We start from the raw sequence: 15,244 nt of genomic DNA on the forward strand, positions 1-15,244 counted from the left end.
TTCCTCCATCGTGTCTGGGAATCTAGGCTTTTCCGGACTCGACCATAACCTCTCCGGGGCGGGAGTCAATGGGATGGCCGGATGGGTCTGTGGCACGAATTGTCCTGTAGTAGACGTGGACGGCGCCGGCCCTTTAGAGTCCCGGTGTGGAGAACGATCCCTCACCGGCCTGTTCTTTTTAACTGGCACTGGCGATGGGGAACGGTGTCTCACAGAGGACGGTTTCTTGTGCGCCGACTCTCTCCGGTGCCGGGGTTTGGTGGCCTTGGCCTCACGACTCATCTCCGGTGCCGGAGCACTGCGCACCGAGGATGAAGTGCTCGGTGCCGTCTCAGTAGGCCCGGGATCTGATTGCGGCCACAGGGCCGCCTCCATTAGGAGGACTTTAAGTCTCTGCTCTCTATCTTTGAGAGTCCTGGGGCGAAAAGCCCTGCAGATACTGCACCTGTCTTTTTGGTGGCTCTCGCCTAGGCACCTCAAGCACGAAGAGTGTGAGTCACTCTTCGGCATGAATTTCCCGCAGTCCGGGCAGAGTTTGAATCCTGGGGACCCGGGCATGCCCCAGCGGGGTGACGAAGACTTGGGGAAAACCCCCCAAGTAATAACTAACTAAGCTAACACTTAACAACAAACTAACTATTTACAACAATGACGGAACACTGCTACGATTGCTGAAGAGCAAGCGAAGTTCCAGCTAGCCGTCACCGGTGGTAAGAAGGAACTGAGGGGGTGGAGGGTCGGCTGGCCCCTATATACAGCGCCATGAAGGCGCCACTCCAGGGGGCGCCGAAGCCGACCCTACAAACGCTGCTATAGTAAAATCTTCCGGCTGGCGTGCACGCAGCGCGCACACACCTGCTTGCAATGGACATGAACAATCACTCGCAGAAGAACATATTTTTCCTTAACTTCATTCTTGTAAATAGCTGAACTATTTTAGATGAAAGTTGCAAAAAAAGTCTGAGGCAGATACTCAACAGGAAAGTTTCAGACAAAACATTTAAAGTTTAGCAAAATTATAAGCAACTGAAAACAAGGCCTTATAATGGAAAGTGTTAGGCAATCTTAACTACAGTAATAGGTACGAGCTCCACCAATAATAATAAAAGGGCAGTGTCCTCAACTCGTCTGGAAGAGAGAGCATGAAGACCATTTCATAGTCTCAGGTAACTCCCTCTGGCCAATGCTCAGTCTGGTGTTAATGAACTTTGAAGCTGAAATATCCAGTCCTACATGACCAAAAATAGAACTGTTGCAGTTTGGAACCTTCAGAAGTGGTGCTAGTGCTTAGTAAATGAAGAATCTCCCAAAATCCTCATTTTGAGATAGCAGTACAATACATTTTTACTGTAGCCTCATGCTGTTGTGGGGTGAAAGTATGGGTTTGGTTCATACCTAGGAATAAGAAACTTGCTTACCTGAGGAAGTTGCCATATCTGATTTTAAGTTTATATACACTTCTGCCTGCATGAAGAAACCTTGTTTCGGGTAGTGGATACGTAAAAGGTTTTAAAAACATCTTTTTCAGAATACCAACCTAAGTAAGCAAGAGAAATCAGATGTTAAAAAAGATTAAATCCATCCCAATCCATGTCTGTATCTTTCATAGTAGAAGACAAGAGTATTATACACACAACTTTTATTCTAGAGCAAGTTTGCCTATCAGACCTGTACCCTGGATCTCCCTTGAACCTAACCCCATAATTCTGCACATTTTGCTACTAACTGGAAATTTAATTGCTGAGAGTAGTAAAAGTGGTAGTAAAAGGGACATTTGGTGTATGTGTAAGATGAAAACAATTTAGTGCTACCACAGCTGACTGTTGAAAGAAAAAAAAAACTTCCTCTTAGAATTTAGGCTTGTTTTTCTATCATTACTGACTGCGCACACAAAATGAACTACTGTATTTAAAAATACTAAACTTAGGTAGCCACATTAAAGTACTTTCATGGCTATTCAAAAAATTTGGAGGCTTTTTCCCCAGCATAAATCTGTAGCCAACTTTTACTGCTTAGTTATTAAGTGAGTGAATCATAGAATATCAGGGTTGGAAGGGACCTCAGGAGGTCATCTAGTCCAACCCCCTGCTCAAAGCAGGACCAATTCCCAACTAAATCATCCCAGCCAGGGCTTTGTCAAGCCGGGCCTTAAAAACCTCCAAGGAAGGAAACTCCACCACCTCCCTAGGTAACGCATTCCAGTGCTTCACCACCCTCCTAGTGAAATAGTGTTTCCTAATATCCAACCTAGACCTCCCCCACTGCAACTTGAGACCATTGCTCCTTGTTCTGGAGTGGAACTGACATGCTGGATTTAATTTCCTTCAGGCAGTTTTAAAACCTGGGATAGCTTGGATCTGATTATCAGAGGCACTGAGCAACCACAAATCCAAATAAAATCAATGGGAGTTGAAGATGCTCATCACCTCTAAAATATTAGGCCCAATGCATCTCAAGTTGAGAACCCACAAAAGGAGGCACCTAATGTCTGAATGTCTAATGATCATGTCTGAAAAGGTTGTCCTTAACATTAAGGTTTCATATGCTGTCTTGAGCACTGACAATTTTCAAAGAACAATTCTGAAAATATAAAAGAAGTTTCTAAAGGAACCACAGGTGACTCACTCAGTATACCTATTCCGAATGGTACCTTCAATCACTGTGCCTGTAGATAAGAATCTGTGGGTTTTGCATTGAGATACTTTGCACGATCTGCCAGCAAATCCCATCATTTTTAATCTTTAGGATCCTAATTCTGGACTGACATATCCAATCCCTCTCTTCAACACTGCATCTACCATCCATCTATGCAGCCCACTGTGAGTATCTCAAGTGGGCTCCGCTCCTCCCATTGGACAAGAAGTTTCATTTGCTTTGCCCAACAACACTTACTGTCAGTTTCTCAGCATCCGTATGGTCTGTGCTCCATATGAGCTTCACAAATATTGCAGCCCCTGCAACATAGCCCCACCAAGATAAGTTCTCCCCACAAAATTAAGATGTCAGTCTGTCCTGCAGTGGCTCAAGAGTGTGGGTACCAACCTCAGGGCAGACTCTTAGGAAACAGCAAAAAAACCCAAATTGGCTGAGAGTTCTATACTTCGATTTTACCAACCAATTATCAACTGTAAACTCCTCAGGCACTAAAACAGCCTTAACATGGAGTCACAGATAGTCCCCTTCGATACTCCAATCTGTCTTGCCACCCAGGTAGGCTTGCCTTTGTGATAGATGGTCCCTTACGCCAAAGAACACAGCAACATTCAGATTAGTCCCAGTCCCAAAGGGCCGCTTACCCCAGGTCAAGTGCACCTTAGATTTCACGCCAAAAACAACACTTGTAGCCAATCCTATAATAAACTATCTAAAGATTTATTATATAGGAAAAAGAAATAGAATTATTTACAAGATTAAATCAAGTAAACATATATACACACACAAATGAGTTCCAATTTGAAGTTTCAAAAAAAGGTTTTGAAATAAGCAACCTCTATGTGTCCTTTAGGGCTAACCCAGGCTAAGCACTGGGGATCTTTTGCTTATGCTTCATAATCCTTGCCCCTCATAGTCCAAGCAGCATAAAGATATAGTTCCTCCTTGTTAGAGGTTTTTATCCCTTCCCCCCTTCTGCTTCAAATTGCAAATTCAGCTGATGGGAAGAATTCACTTGCACATCTCCTCTTCATGGGGGGGAGAGGGGAGAAAGTCCATTTTGATGTTCCACAATAGTTTGTCTGGTGTTGCTTGATCTTCCTTATGAGGCAGGACATAACACCTTCTGTTGGAGGCCAACATTTCACACTAATTAAGGTCTCTCTTCTGGGGTCTGGTGATTTAAGCCATGTCTGCATTATAAAATAAAATCAACCTAACTTACATCGGCATACGCCCATGGCAGAAATTACATCGCTTGTGCGTGTCTACACTTTGCTGCTTGTGTCAGTGGTGCGCGTCCTCACCACGATCACTTGTATCAATTGTACTGCCAGTGTGGGGCATTGTGGGACAGCTCCAGAAAGCCAGTAACAGTCAACATAAGCAATGCAGTGTCTACACTGATACTGTGTTGACATAACAACACTGACCTTGGCTCTACGCCACTCGTGGAGGTGAAGTTATTAAGTCAGCATAGGGGGGCACTTACATTGGCAGGAGTGACATTTAAGTGTAGACACTTCCATAATTAGGTTGATATAAGCTACCTTGCATCGACCTAACTCTGTAGTGTAGACCAGACCTTACACAGTTATACAGCCTTACAATTCAAATACTCAAATATTACCTTAAAATATGGGATACAGATGTTCTAAGAGATTAGAGCACGCAGCAATTTAAAAGCATTCAATAAAGTAAACGTTCATCACATTTTTATAACTCTAATATCTATTTTAACAATACTAACATACAGGTGCACAAGACTGATTCCAGCTATATATTTGACAATATCCAAGTGAGGCATGGACCCTTGGCATGAGTTGGCACCACCTAGTTTGCCAGCATCACATAAGAATTGGAAGAAACTCAAAACATCCATCAATAAACACACACTTCCATGAGTTAAATACATGGTTAATTAGTAGTGCTGCAAATTTGTCACAGTATTTTTTTTTTTTTTTTAAGAAATCACAAATCACAAAGCAGTCACAATAAATCTAGTAAAAGTAACAGGTTTACCACTCCATAATTTTTTTATAAAAAATGCCATGACATATGAAATTCAACTATAGCTCTTAAAGTCGTAGGTCAGTGTCCTTCTCACCACAGCCAAAGGGGCAGCGACCAGCTGCAGTAACACCCTCTGCCCCAGCACCACAACCCTAATCCCTGGCCGGGGAAAATGAGGAGGCCCCCCCATGTGGCCAGGGGGCTGGAAAGCAAGCCCACCCTCCATTCACCCCACTGTGGTGGCTCCTGTGTCCCAGGAGGCTGGGTCCAGAGATTGAGAGCCAGCTCCCCACACAAACACTCACCCCAAGCATTGTGATCTGGCACACAGGGTTGCAGTGCCACTCAGGTTTGGCCCACTATGATGGTTCTTGGGTCACTTTGTTTTCCTCATGCTTGAAGCATGAGGAAATCTTGCCTGTGCCTGACTGGGTGTCTGTGCCCTAACACCAGCCTTTCAGATACTCAGCACTCTCCTCTGGGTTATACCAGCCCTATCTTTGTCTTGTAGATTAAACAAGAGATGCAACCCTGTCACCGAGTCCCTTTGAATCATTCCTCTGGGATATCCAGCCTCTAACACTGAATACTCTCAGAAATCCCAGATCCTCTGTCCCCAGAGGAACACTGTGCCCCAGCTTACTAGTTTTACCTTAAACCCCCTTTCTTGTGTAACACACAGCACTTGCAATAAAACAAAAGAAAAAACAGAGATTCTACAAAAACAGGAAGGTGTGGTAGAAACAAATGGCTAAAATACACAACAAAACTATAAAATGAAAACCTGTCTCTATACTTATTAATAAGTACCTTTCCTATCTAATAAAGTAGGTTTTCCCAAAAAAGTTCAGTATGCTGCAGAGCTGGCTGGCTTCACAGGAAACAGGATCCAATTTTTCATTAGAACACTCCTGCTCCTCAGGATGTCTCCTCAGCTTATGTTTTCATTAAATAGTCTTTTGTTGCTGTTCATAGACAGGGCAAACCCCTGTCTTGTTGTAATTTTTCTTTTTTATATATACCTTCAGGAGATTTTGATTGTTTGCAGTTGTCTCTGATGGTTTTCCAATGAACTTCTTAGGACTGGGTAAAAGGCTAAACAATTGAGCCATGCATTGCACCACCAACAAAACAGGGCAGGATGACAATTTCTTCCTGCCTGAATGAACCATTACTGAGACATATTATCCCCTAGTGACCAGGAGTTACTCCAAATCCATAAAGCATACTTTCAATATAAATACAAAGTATCAGAGGGGTAGCCGTGTTAGTCTGTATCCACAAAATCAACGAGGAGTCTGGTGGCACCTTAAAGACTAACAGATTTATTTAGGTACAAGCTTTCGCGGGTAAAAAACCCACTTCTTCAGATGCATGGGTTTTTACCCATGAAAGCTTATGCCCAAATAAATCTGTTAGTCTTGAAGGTGCCACCGGACTCCTCCTTGTTTTTTTTAATATAAATACATTATTCCTTATATATTACCCCATATATACACCTCATAATGATTATGAATCTTGACAAGTTACAAGCTTTCTCATAGATATCTTACATGTTACAGGATATTTATCCATAAAGAGTAAGACATGTTTGGTGTAGTGAGTTTGTCAAGTCTAAGTAAGAGTTATTTGCAAAGAACAAAGGACCTTTCTCCTAGGAGCTTCTGTGTCACACCCTCCTACCCCTTTGTCAGGCCAAACCTGAGAGGCACCGCAACCCCGTGTGCCAAGTTGCAAAGCCCAAGTCCTGCAGGACACAGGCGCCACCGCTGCAGGATGAGTGCACAGCAGGCTCACTCTCCAAACAGCCCCCCGGGATCTGCCCTCCACACGGGGCTGGTGGCCCACCTAGAGCCTTCCAACACAAACAGAAAAATCATGGTATCCGTGACATTTTCTCCACTTTGACAAACCTGCAGCCCTACTAATTAGACGTAAGACCAGATCCTTAACCCCTGGTAAGTCAGCAGCACAAAGAGGACTGGGCAGTAGACAAGTATTCCCCTGTCATGGTGGAATCATTATTTTCTGGTGCAAGAAAGGACTAGTGACCAATTTTGCCCCAGCATTCCCTATAAGCCACAGGCATAAAGGTGTCATACAGTCAGAAAGAAATGGTTACTTACTGTAACTGTGGTTCTTTGAGATGTGACAAAGCTTGACAAAGTCCTGGCTGGGATGATTTAATTCGGGTTAGTCCTGCTTTGAGCAGGGGGTTGGAATAGATGACCTCCTAAGGTCTCTTCCAAGCCTAGTCTTCTATGATTCTATGATGCAGATGTGTATTCTACTTGGGTGTGTGCACACCCAGTGCACCAGAGACAGACAATTTTGCCTAGTAATACCCGTAGAGGGGTGGGGCTTGTACCTCTTGGCCATAGCCCCTCCCCTGTCTATATTAGGCGGCGCCACCCCAAGCCCCCTCAGTCCCTTCACACTGAACACTCAGAGACTAGACTCCAATGGAGGGACAGAGGGTGGTCATGGAATACACATCTGTATCACATCTAGAAAAAACACAGTTACAGAAAGTTACCGTTTCTTCTATGAGTAGATGCAGCTGTTTATTCCTCTTAGGTGACTCACAAGCAGTACCCACAGGGGGTGGGGCTTGGAGTCTATTTAAACAAGGACTGCAGGACTGCCTTCCTAAAGTTTGCATCTGCTCTTGATGCCACAGTAATGGCATAATGGTTCATAAACCTATGTATCAATGACCATGTGGCAGCCCTGAAAATATCCAATATTGTGACGTCACTTAAGAATGTTATTGACGTAGCCTGCATTCTCAGCCTAGGTCTACACTACGGGGGGGGGGGGGGAAATCGACCTAAGATACGCAACTTCAGCTACGTGAATAGCATAGCTGAAGTTGCGTATTTTAGGTCGACTTACCTGGCTGTGAGGACAGCGGCGAGTCGACCGCTGCCGCGCTGCCGTCGACTCCGCTTCCGCCTCTTGCCGCGGTGGATTTCCGGAGTCGACGGCAGAGCCATCGGGGATCGATTTTATCATGTCTTCACTAGACGCGATAAGTCGATCCCCAATAGATCTATTGCTACCCGCCGATCCGGCGGGTAGTGAAGACTTGCCCTCATAGAATGAGCTTGTACCCATAGAAGGGGGTGTAGCCGAAGCTGTTTCGTATGCAGTCTTGATTCAGGAAGTTATCCACTTAGAGATCATCTTTGAGGAGACTGCCTGTCCCTTCATACAGTCTGGATATGACACAAACAGATGAGGTGAAGACTGGAAGGACTTAGTCCTGTCCAGATAAAAGACCAAACATCATCTGATGTCCAAAGGGTGAAGACACTTGCTCCTCAGGAGATGAATGTGGCTTAGGAAAAAACACAGGCAAATATACCGAATGAAATTGAGACCACTTTAGACACAAATTTTGGGTGCAGCTGCACCATCACTTTGTCTTTGGAGAATGGTGTTTAACAAGGCTCTGCCATCAAAGCCTGCAACTCATGCACTCTCCTCGTAGGTATTATTGCCACGAGGAATGCAGGATTTTTTTACATAACAGAGGAAAGGGGCAAGATGCTAGAGGCTCAAACAGAGGTCCCATGAGAGTTCCTAACATCATATTAAGTTCCCATGCCGGGGTGAATGGAGAATCTCACCATCACAGCATTGAAAAACACCAATCCTCCATGAATGGGTGGATGAAAGGCTGAGATCACCACTGGATGCATCCTCAATGAGCTAAGCTTAAGGCTGATAACTGAAGATGCAGCAAATACTCTATGATGTCTTGGATACTAGCCAGTATCAAGCTGAACTCCGCAGGGCAAGGACCACATTGAAAAAAAGCTTTCACTTTGCTGAACAGTCCATCTTGGTAGAGAGCTTTCTATTACTGAGTAGGACCTATCAAACTGTCTCCAAACATCGCTCTTCCTCCTCATTCAACCCTGGAGCAGCCATACCATGAGATGCAGGGAGCTGAGCATGGGATGCAACATGTGACCGTGATTCTGCATGAGCAAGTCAGGCTGGAACATAAGGGATAAGAAGGTCGGAAAACCAGCACCACCTCAGCTATGCTGGGGTGAGGGTGAGCTTGGCCCAATCTGCTTTCAGTTTGAGAACGATTTGTGGAACAATCAGGATCAGAGGAAAAGCACACAGGATAGCCAATTGCCAGCTGAGATGGAAAGTGTCGTTCAAGAGCAGAACAGATAGCATTTTCTTTTGTCCCTTGTAGCAAACAGGTTGACCACTGGAACATACCACAATGCAAAGATGACTCTCCAAAGACTGGACTTCAGAGACCACTTGTGGTTCAGGGAAAAATTCCTGCTGAGATGGTTCACAAGATGAGTCTGGACTGCCACAACCTGAGCACCTCTTGGCAAAGCACCCTGGAGTGTGCTCAGCCTTGCCTCTTCACATAATAGCATGTGAATTACCAAACCCTTGATGAAGTCTAGGAAAGTGAGACAGGCATTGTAGATGGCCCGAAGCTCCAAGACATTGATATGCAGTGGCACTTCCTGCTCCAACCACAGATCCTGAACCTTCGGTGACCCCAAATGCACTCCCCAACCTACCAGGGAATGACAACAGTGCTGGTTGGTAAGGGTCATGCAAAGGAAATGTCGTGACCTACATTTCCCTGAACCATCCACCACTACAAGAAGTCCAGGATCAATGGAAGGAGACAGACCAACCTGTCCCGGTGATGACGGATTGGACAGTAAACAGTCCTAAGCCACATTTGAAGAGGGTGAAGGCGCAACCTTGTGAACTGAACCACCTGCGTGCATGTGGACATGTGGCCTAAGAGCCTCAGGCACATACAAACGGTCATGGAAAGCTGAGACTGCAGATTGAGACAAAGGCAGCGAATTGTCTGGAAATGGTCAGTTGGCAGAAACGCTCATGAAGTCATACAGTCTATTAGGAACCCAGTGAACTCAATTTTCTGTGTGGGGACCAGCGCTGACTTTCTGGTGTTTAGGATGAGACCCAGACAGTCGAGTAAGCACAGTGTAATGAGTACGTGAGAAAGGACTCTTTCCCTGGATGTGCCCCTGAGTAGCCAGTCGTACAGATATGGGAAGACGTGGATTCCCTTCTTCCTGAGGTATGCTGTCACCCCAACTATACATTTAGTAAAAACTCAGGGGTCAAGAGACAGACCAAAGGGAAGGACTGTGTACTGAAAGTGACAGTTTGCCACTACAAACCAGAGAAATCTTCTGTGACTTGGGAGAATCGCCAAATGGAAGTAAGCATCCTGAAGGCCCAGAGAAGGAAACCAGTTGTTCTGAGTCAATGCAAGGAGGATAGTTGATAGCTGTCCAATTTACAAAAAGTCATACATGGACAGCAATCCCTGCTGGTTTACAATCTGCATTTGCAAGGAGGAAGAAGTGTAAATCTTTCTGCCCATTAAATCCATCCTTTTGGAGTCCTTGTCCTTAGACATGGACTTAAAACCTCCCCTGCTGGGTTCTATCATTCACTGCAGTTCGACTAGGGAATTTAGGGCCAGATGAGAGTAAAGAACATAAGAATGACCATAATGGGTCAGACCAATGGTCCACCTAGCCCAGTATCCTGTCTTCCGACAGTGGTTTCAGAGGGAATTAACAGAATAGGCTATTATCGAGTCACCCATCCCATCCCATGTCACTCACAGCTTCTGGCAATCAGAGGCTAGAGATACCCAGAACATGGCGTTGCACCCCTGACCATTTTAGCTAATAGCCATTAATGGACCGATCCTCCATAAACTTATCTAGTTTTTATTTTTGAATCCTGCTATAGTTTTGGCCTTCACAACATACCCTGGCAATGAGTTCCACAGTCTGACTTGCATTATGTGAAGAATTAGTTCCTTTGTTTATTTTAAACTTGCTGCCTATTAATTTCATTGGATGATCCCTGGTTTTTGCATTATGTGAAGGTGTAAATAACACTTTCCTATTCATTTTCTCCACACCAGTCACAACTTTATAGACCTCTATCATATCCCCTCTTAGTTATCTATTTTCCAAGCTAAAACATCCCAGTCTTTTTAATCTTTCCTCATACAAAAGCTGTTCCATACCCTTAATCATTTTTGTTACCCTTCTTTGTACCTTTTCCAATTGTAACATTTTTTTTTAGATGGGGTGACCAGAACTGCATGTAGTATTCAAGGTGTGGGTGCACCATGGATTTACATCTTGGCATTTATATAGTGGCAGATTTTCTGTCTTATTATCTATCCCTTTCCTAATGGTTCCTAACATTCTGTTCACTTTTTTGACTGCCATTGCACATTGAGCAGATGCTTTCAGAGAACTATTCACAATGACTCCAAGAACTTTTTCTTCAGTGGTAACAACTAATTTAGATGCCATCATTTTGTATGTATCGTTGAGATTATGTTTTCCAATGTGCATTACTTTGCATTTATTAACATTGAATTTCATCTGCCATTTTGTTGCCCAGTCACCCAGGTTTGTGAGATGCCTTTATAACTCTTTGCAGTCTGGTTGGGACTTAACTAGCTTTAGTAATTTTGGCAAAAATTTCAGATTCACCCCTTTTTCCAGATCGTTTGTGAATATGTTGAACACAACTGGCCCCAGTACAGATCCTTGGGAGACACCACTATGTACCTCGCTCCATTCTGAAAATTGACCATTTATTCCTACCATTTGTTTTCTGTCTTGTCTTTTCTTGTCTTTCTGTTACTAAACCATGAGAGGACCTTCCCTCTTATCCCATGACTATTTACTTTGCTTAAGAGCCTTTGGTGTAGGACCTTGTCAAAGGCTTTCTGAAAGTCCAAGTACACTATATCCACTGGATCACCCTTGTTCGCATTTGTTGACCCCCTCTAAGAATTCGAATAGATTGCTGAGGCATGATTTCCCTTTACAAAAGCCACCTCGACTCTTCCCCCAACAAATCATGTTCATCTACATGTCTGATAATTCTGTTGCTCACTATAGTTTCAACCAGTTTGCTTGGTACTGAAGTTAGGCTTACCAACCTGTAATTATCAGGATCACCTCTGGAACCTTTTTTAAAAATTGGCATAATATTAAATATCCTCTAGACATCTGATATAGAAGCTGATTTAAGCGATAGGTTCCATACCACAGTTAGTAGTTCTGCAGTTTCATATTTGAGTTCCTTCAGAACTCTTGGGTGAATACTCTCTGGTCCCGGTGACTTATTACTGTTTAATTTACCAATTTGTTCCTAAACCTCTTCTATTCACATCTCAATCTTGGACAGTTCCTCAGATTTGTCATCTAAAAAGAATGGCTCAGGTGTGGCAATCTCCCTCACATCCTCTGCAGTGAAGACTGATGTAAAAAATTCATTTAACTTCTCCACAGCAGCCTTGTCTTCTTGCATGCTTGTTTTCCTTAAAATGCCAGTCAATTTAAATTTTTCTTTATTAAACTTGTTCACTTCAGTTAAACCACTGAACTTGTTGGCCATTTTTCTGCCTACATTCATCTTATTTTCAGTGGTATGTTTTTGGAATTTGACACCTCTTTTTGTCACATCAGTTAAATCACTCAAACAACCTAAATTCCCCTCCAAAAAAGTTACCTTAATCCCAAAACTAATTTGAACTTTCTACCTAAAGTTGTTTACTTTAAACTGTCTAATCTGAAATGCCCCCCTAAACATTTTCTGTTAAGCTACCAACAAATGCAACTTTAACAAAAAAATCATTTACCTCACTGAAAGCATCAAACTGATTTCAGATTTTACTATTGAAGGACATAAATCCACACCGTGTAGAGGTCAAGCATAGGAGTTTATTACACACAGCGCTGGCGGAGTGTCACCTTGCTTATTAGGCTCAGAGACACTGTCAATCAATTGATTACAATAGAATATATAGATTTTCCATGGGCGGGGGAAAGTGATGGGGTAGGCAGTTCCACAGGTTTTGAAGCAAGGCAAGATAGCACATTAGCCAGTGGTTAACAGATTACATAATGTCTCCGCCCATAGTCTCAAGTTAGCAAGTTAACATTTAATTAATACTTTGATAAAATGTTATTAGTATAAAATATATATGTTGAATTCTGATTTGGGGTCTATAAGAATGGAGCAACTCCTTTGATTGTCCAACAGGTACATTCCTAGCGGTTAAAACAAAAACTGTGAAAGTATATGGCAATAAAGATTGTCTCCTTTATGTCTTAAGGCAAGCATTGGTCCCTTGGAAGGGAGGTGGAAGGATGCCATATTTTATATTGGCATGTGCCAACTTTTCATAAACTCAAGGTTGGATCTGTGGGAAGAACGTTTGCCTACACTAACACAATAGGAACAGGGATCCTTTGTTCCATTTGAAACATAATTATTCAGTTATTGCTCCAATATCTGGCATTTTGCTGACCAGGCCTATCTTAGCAAAGGCAATGTTATCTGTTTACTCCAGCTTTCTCTTAGCTAATCACTATTTGCTAGGCCTCTGGTCTCTTGACCATACTCTGGACCTTGGGCCTGGAAAAGAGCTGGCACAATCCATATACACCTCTACCCCGATATAAAGCGGCCCGATAGAACATGAATTCGGATATAACGTGGTAAAGCAGCGCTCCGGGGGGACGGGGCTGCGCACTCTAGCGGATCAAAGCAAGTTCGATATAACGTGGTTTCACCTATAACACGGTAAGATTTTTTGGCTCCCGAGGACAGCGTTATATCGAGGTAGAGGTGTACCAGGTTGTTATATAAAATGCACATGGATTTTAACCCTTCACTATCTTCAATTTATTTACTTAAGGCTATGTCCACAGTTGGAGCTGGGGATATACCAAGCCTTTGAGTTTGCCTACACTGCAATGTAAACCCAGGCTCAGACTCAGGCATGTGCCCAAACCTCCCTTCTGTCTACACACAAATCTCTCAGACTCGGGTCAGAACCTAGGGTCCCAGGAGCCTATGGGTGGAGGGTCCAAGCTCATGTCAAGCCATTACCCAGGATTTGAGCCCTATTGCTTTGCAGTATAGACACAGCCCCGCTTGGCATGTGTCCCAGGAGTCTGTCAAAGATATCCCACAATCCTATCAGCCAACTTCCTTTGTCCTCTCTAGCCCCAAAATTTCCAGCTGACTCAACTGAAAATGGAAGCTACCTCCTGCCCCCTTGGCGCATAGCAATAATTCAGTGAATCAACATTAATCCTTCCATTGTCTTCTGACCACCGCGCTGCAAACACTCCATGAGAAAGCCTTCTGTGTTTGCAATGGAAACCAACCAGAACAGGCCTTTTGAAAAGTAAGCTGCTTCATGGTCATCAAACAAGCCATCAAGCAAGATTTGTGAAATGCAAATGAAGAACTTTAACAGAAAAGTGCTAATTTCAAAGGAAGTGGTCATTGTGTATGATGACTGGAGGTCAAAGACTCAAAATGCATTCCTCACTCTCCATCATCAAAGGAAAAGTCCATGTGGATAGTGAAACCATGAGCTTGTTTTCTGTGAAAAGAAGCTACAAGTATGGATTCAGGGAAAGATCCTTCATCTCTGGACTGCTTGGACTCCTACAGAGAAGTGTACCAGATGCAAACCAGAAATCCCAGAGACAATCTAGGTACCCTGACTTTTGGGAAACTGGAAGTTTATTACATCACTGCCACCATTTGGAATTACAAACTGTGACTCACCTGTGAGTCTATTTTACCTTCTTTAACCTCTCAATAACTCTCATTTCCTTTTCTTAGCTAATAAACCTTTAGTTAGTTTACTATAGAATTGGCTCCCAGCATTGTCTTTGGCGTAAGATCTAGAGCAGGGGTTCTCAAACTTCATTGCATCGTGACTCCATTCTGACAACAAAAATTACTACGTGACCCCAAGGGGGCGGGTGAAGCCTGAGCCCGTTCCCGGCGGAGGGGGGGGGGCAGACCTGAAGCCGAAGGGCTTCAGCCTCACCACCCAAGGCTGAAGCCAAAGCCTGAGCCCCGCTGCCCAGGGTCGAAGCCTGAGCCCCAGCAAGTTAACGCCAGCCCTGGCGACCCCATTAAAACAGGGTTGTGGTCCACTTTGGGGTCCCGACCACCAGTTTGAGAACCGCTGATCTAGAGCACCAATTTCATCTGGGGTGACTAGTCTCTTGGGACAGGGCACAACCTGATGTGGTGTGATTTTTGATTTAAGTGACTTTTTATCACAAAGTGCAGTTCGTCTGGGTGATAAGGTAGACTGGAGAGTCTAAGGGGACTGTCTGTGACTCCATGGTAAGACTGGTACAGTGATCCAGAAATTCACATTTGTCACTAGCTTAGTGAAATCTAATTATAGAACATACCACCAGTTTGAGGTATCTGCCCTGTTTTCTGACAGTCTGCCCTGAGGTAGGCACTGACGGTTGTGAGTCACTCCAGACAGTGTGACAATCATACAATCTTGATTTGAAATAATAAAGTTAAACACATGATCAGGAGCAATTAGACATTACTAAGCAAACACTATTGCTCTATAAAGTTATGTATAGCAAATCACACTTCAATCACTTCCTTATATGAACCCATACTCTGACTCCTCTCCCCGCCATTTCATAATTTATCATGTCTTTCATAAGCACATTGCATGGAT

At 43.7% G+C, this 15,244-nt stretch overlaps 1 protein-coding gene across 1 annotated transcript in view; it reads right to left on the reverse strand.

Moving 5' to 3' along the window:
- MAJIN (membrane anchored junction protein) overlaps positions 1-15,244 on the reverse strand; it is a 97,542-nt gene that overhangs the window by 72,082 nt on the left and 10,216 nt on the right. Inside the window, exon 2 of the mRNA XM_029913366.1 lies at positions 1,419-1,537. Within this exon, the coding sequence (XP_029769226.1) occupies positions 1,419-1,519 (101 nt within the window). The 5' untranslated portion in view covers positions 1,520-1,537. The remainder of the gene's footprint in view (positions 1-1,418; positions 1,538-15,244) is intronic.

This window comes from Terrapene carolina, unplaced genomic scaffold, assembly GCF_002925995.2.
Source record: "Terrapene carolina triunguis isolate 2854851 unplaced genomic scaffold, T_m_triunguis-2.0 Scaffold613, whole genome shotgun sequence".
NCBI lineage: Eukaryota > Metazoa > Chordata > Testudines > Emydidae > Terrapene > Terrapene triunguis.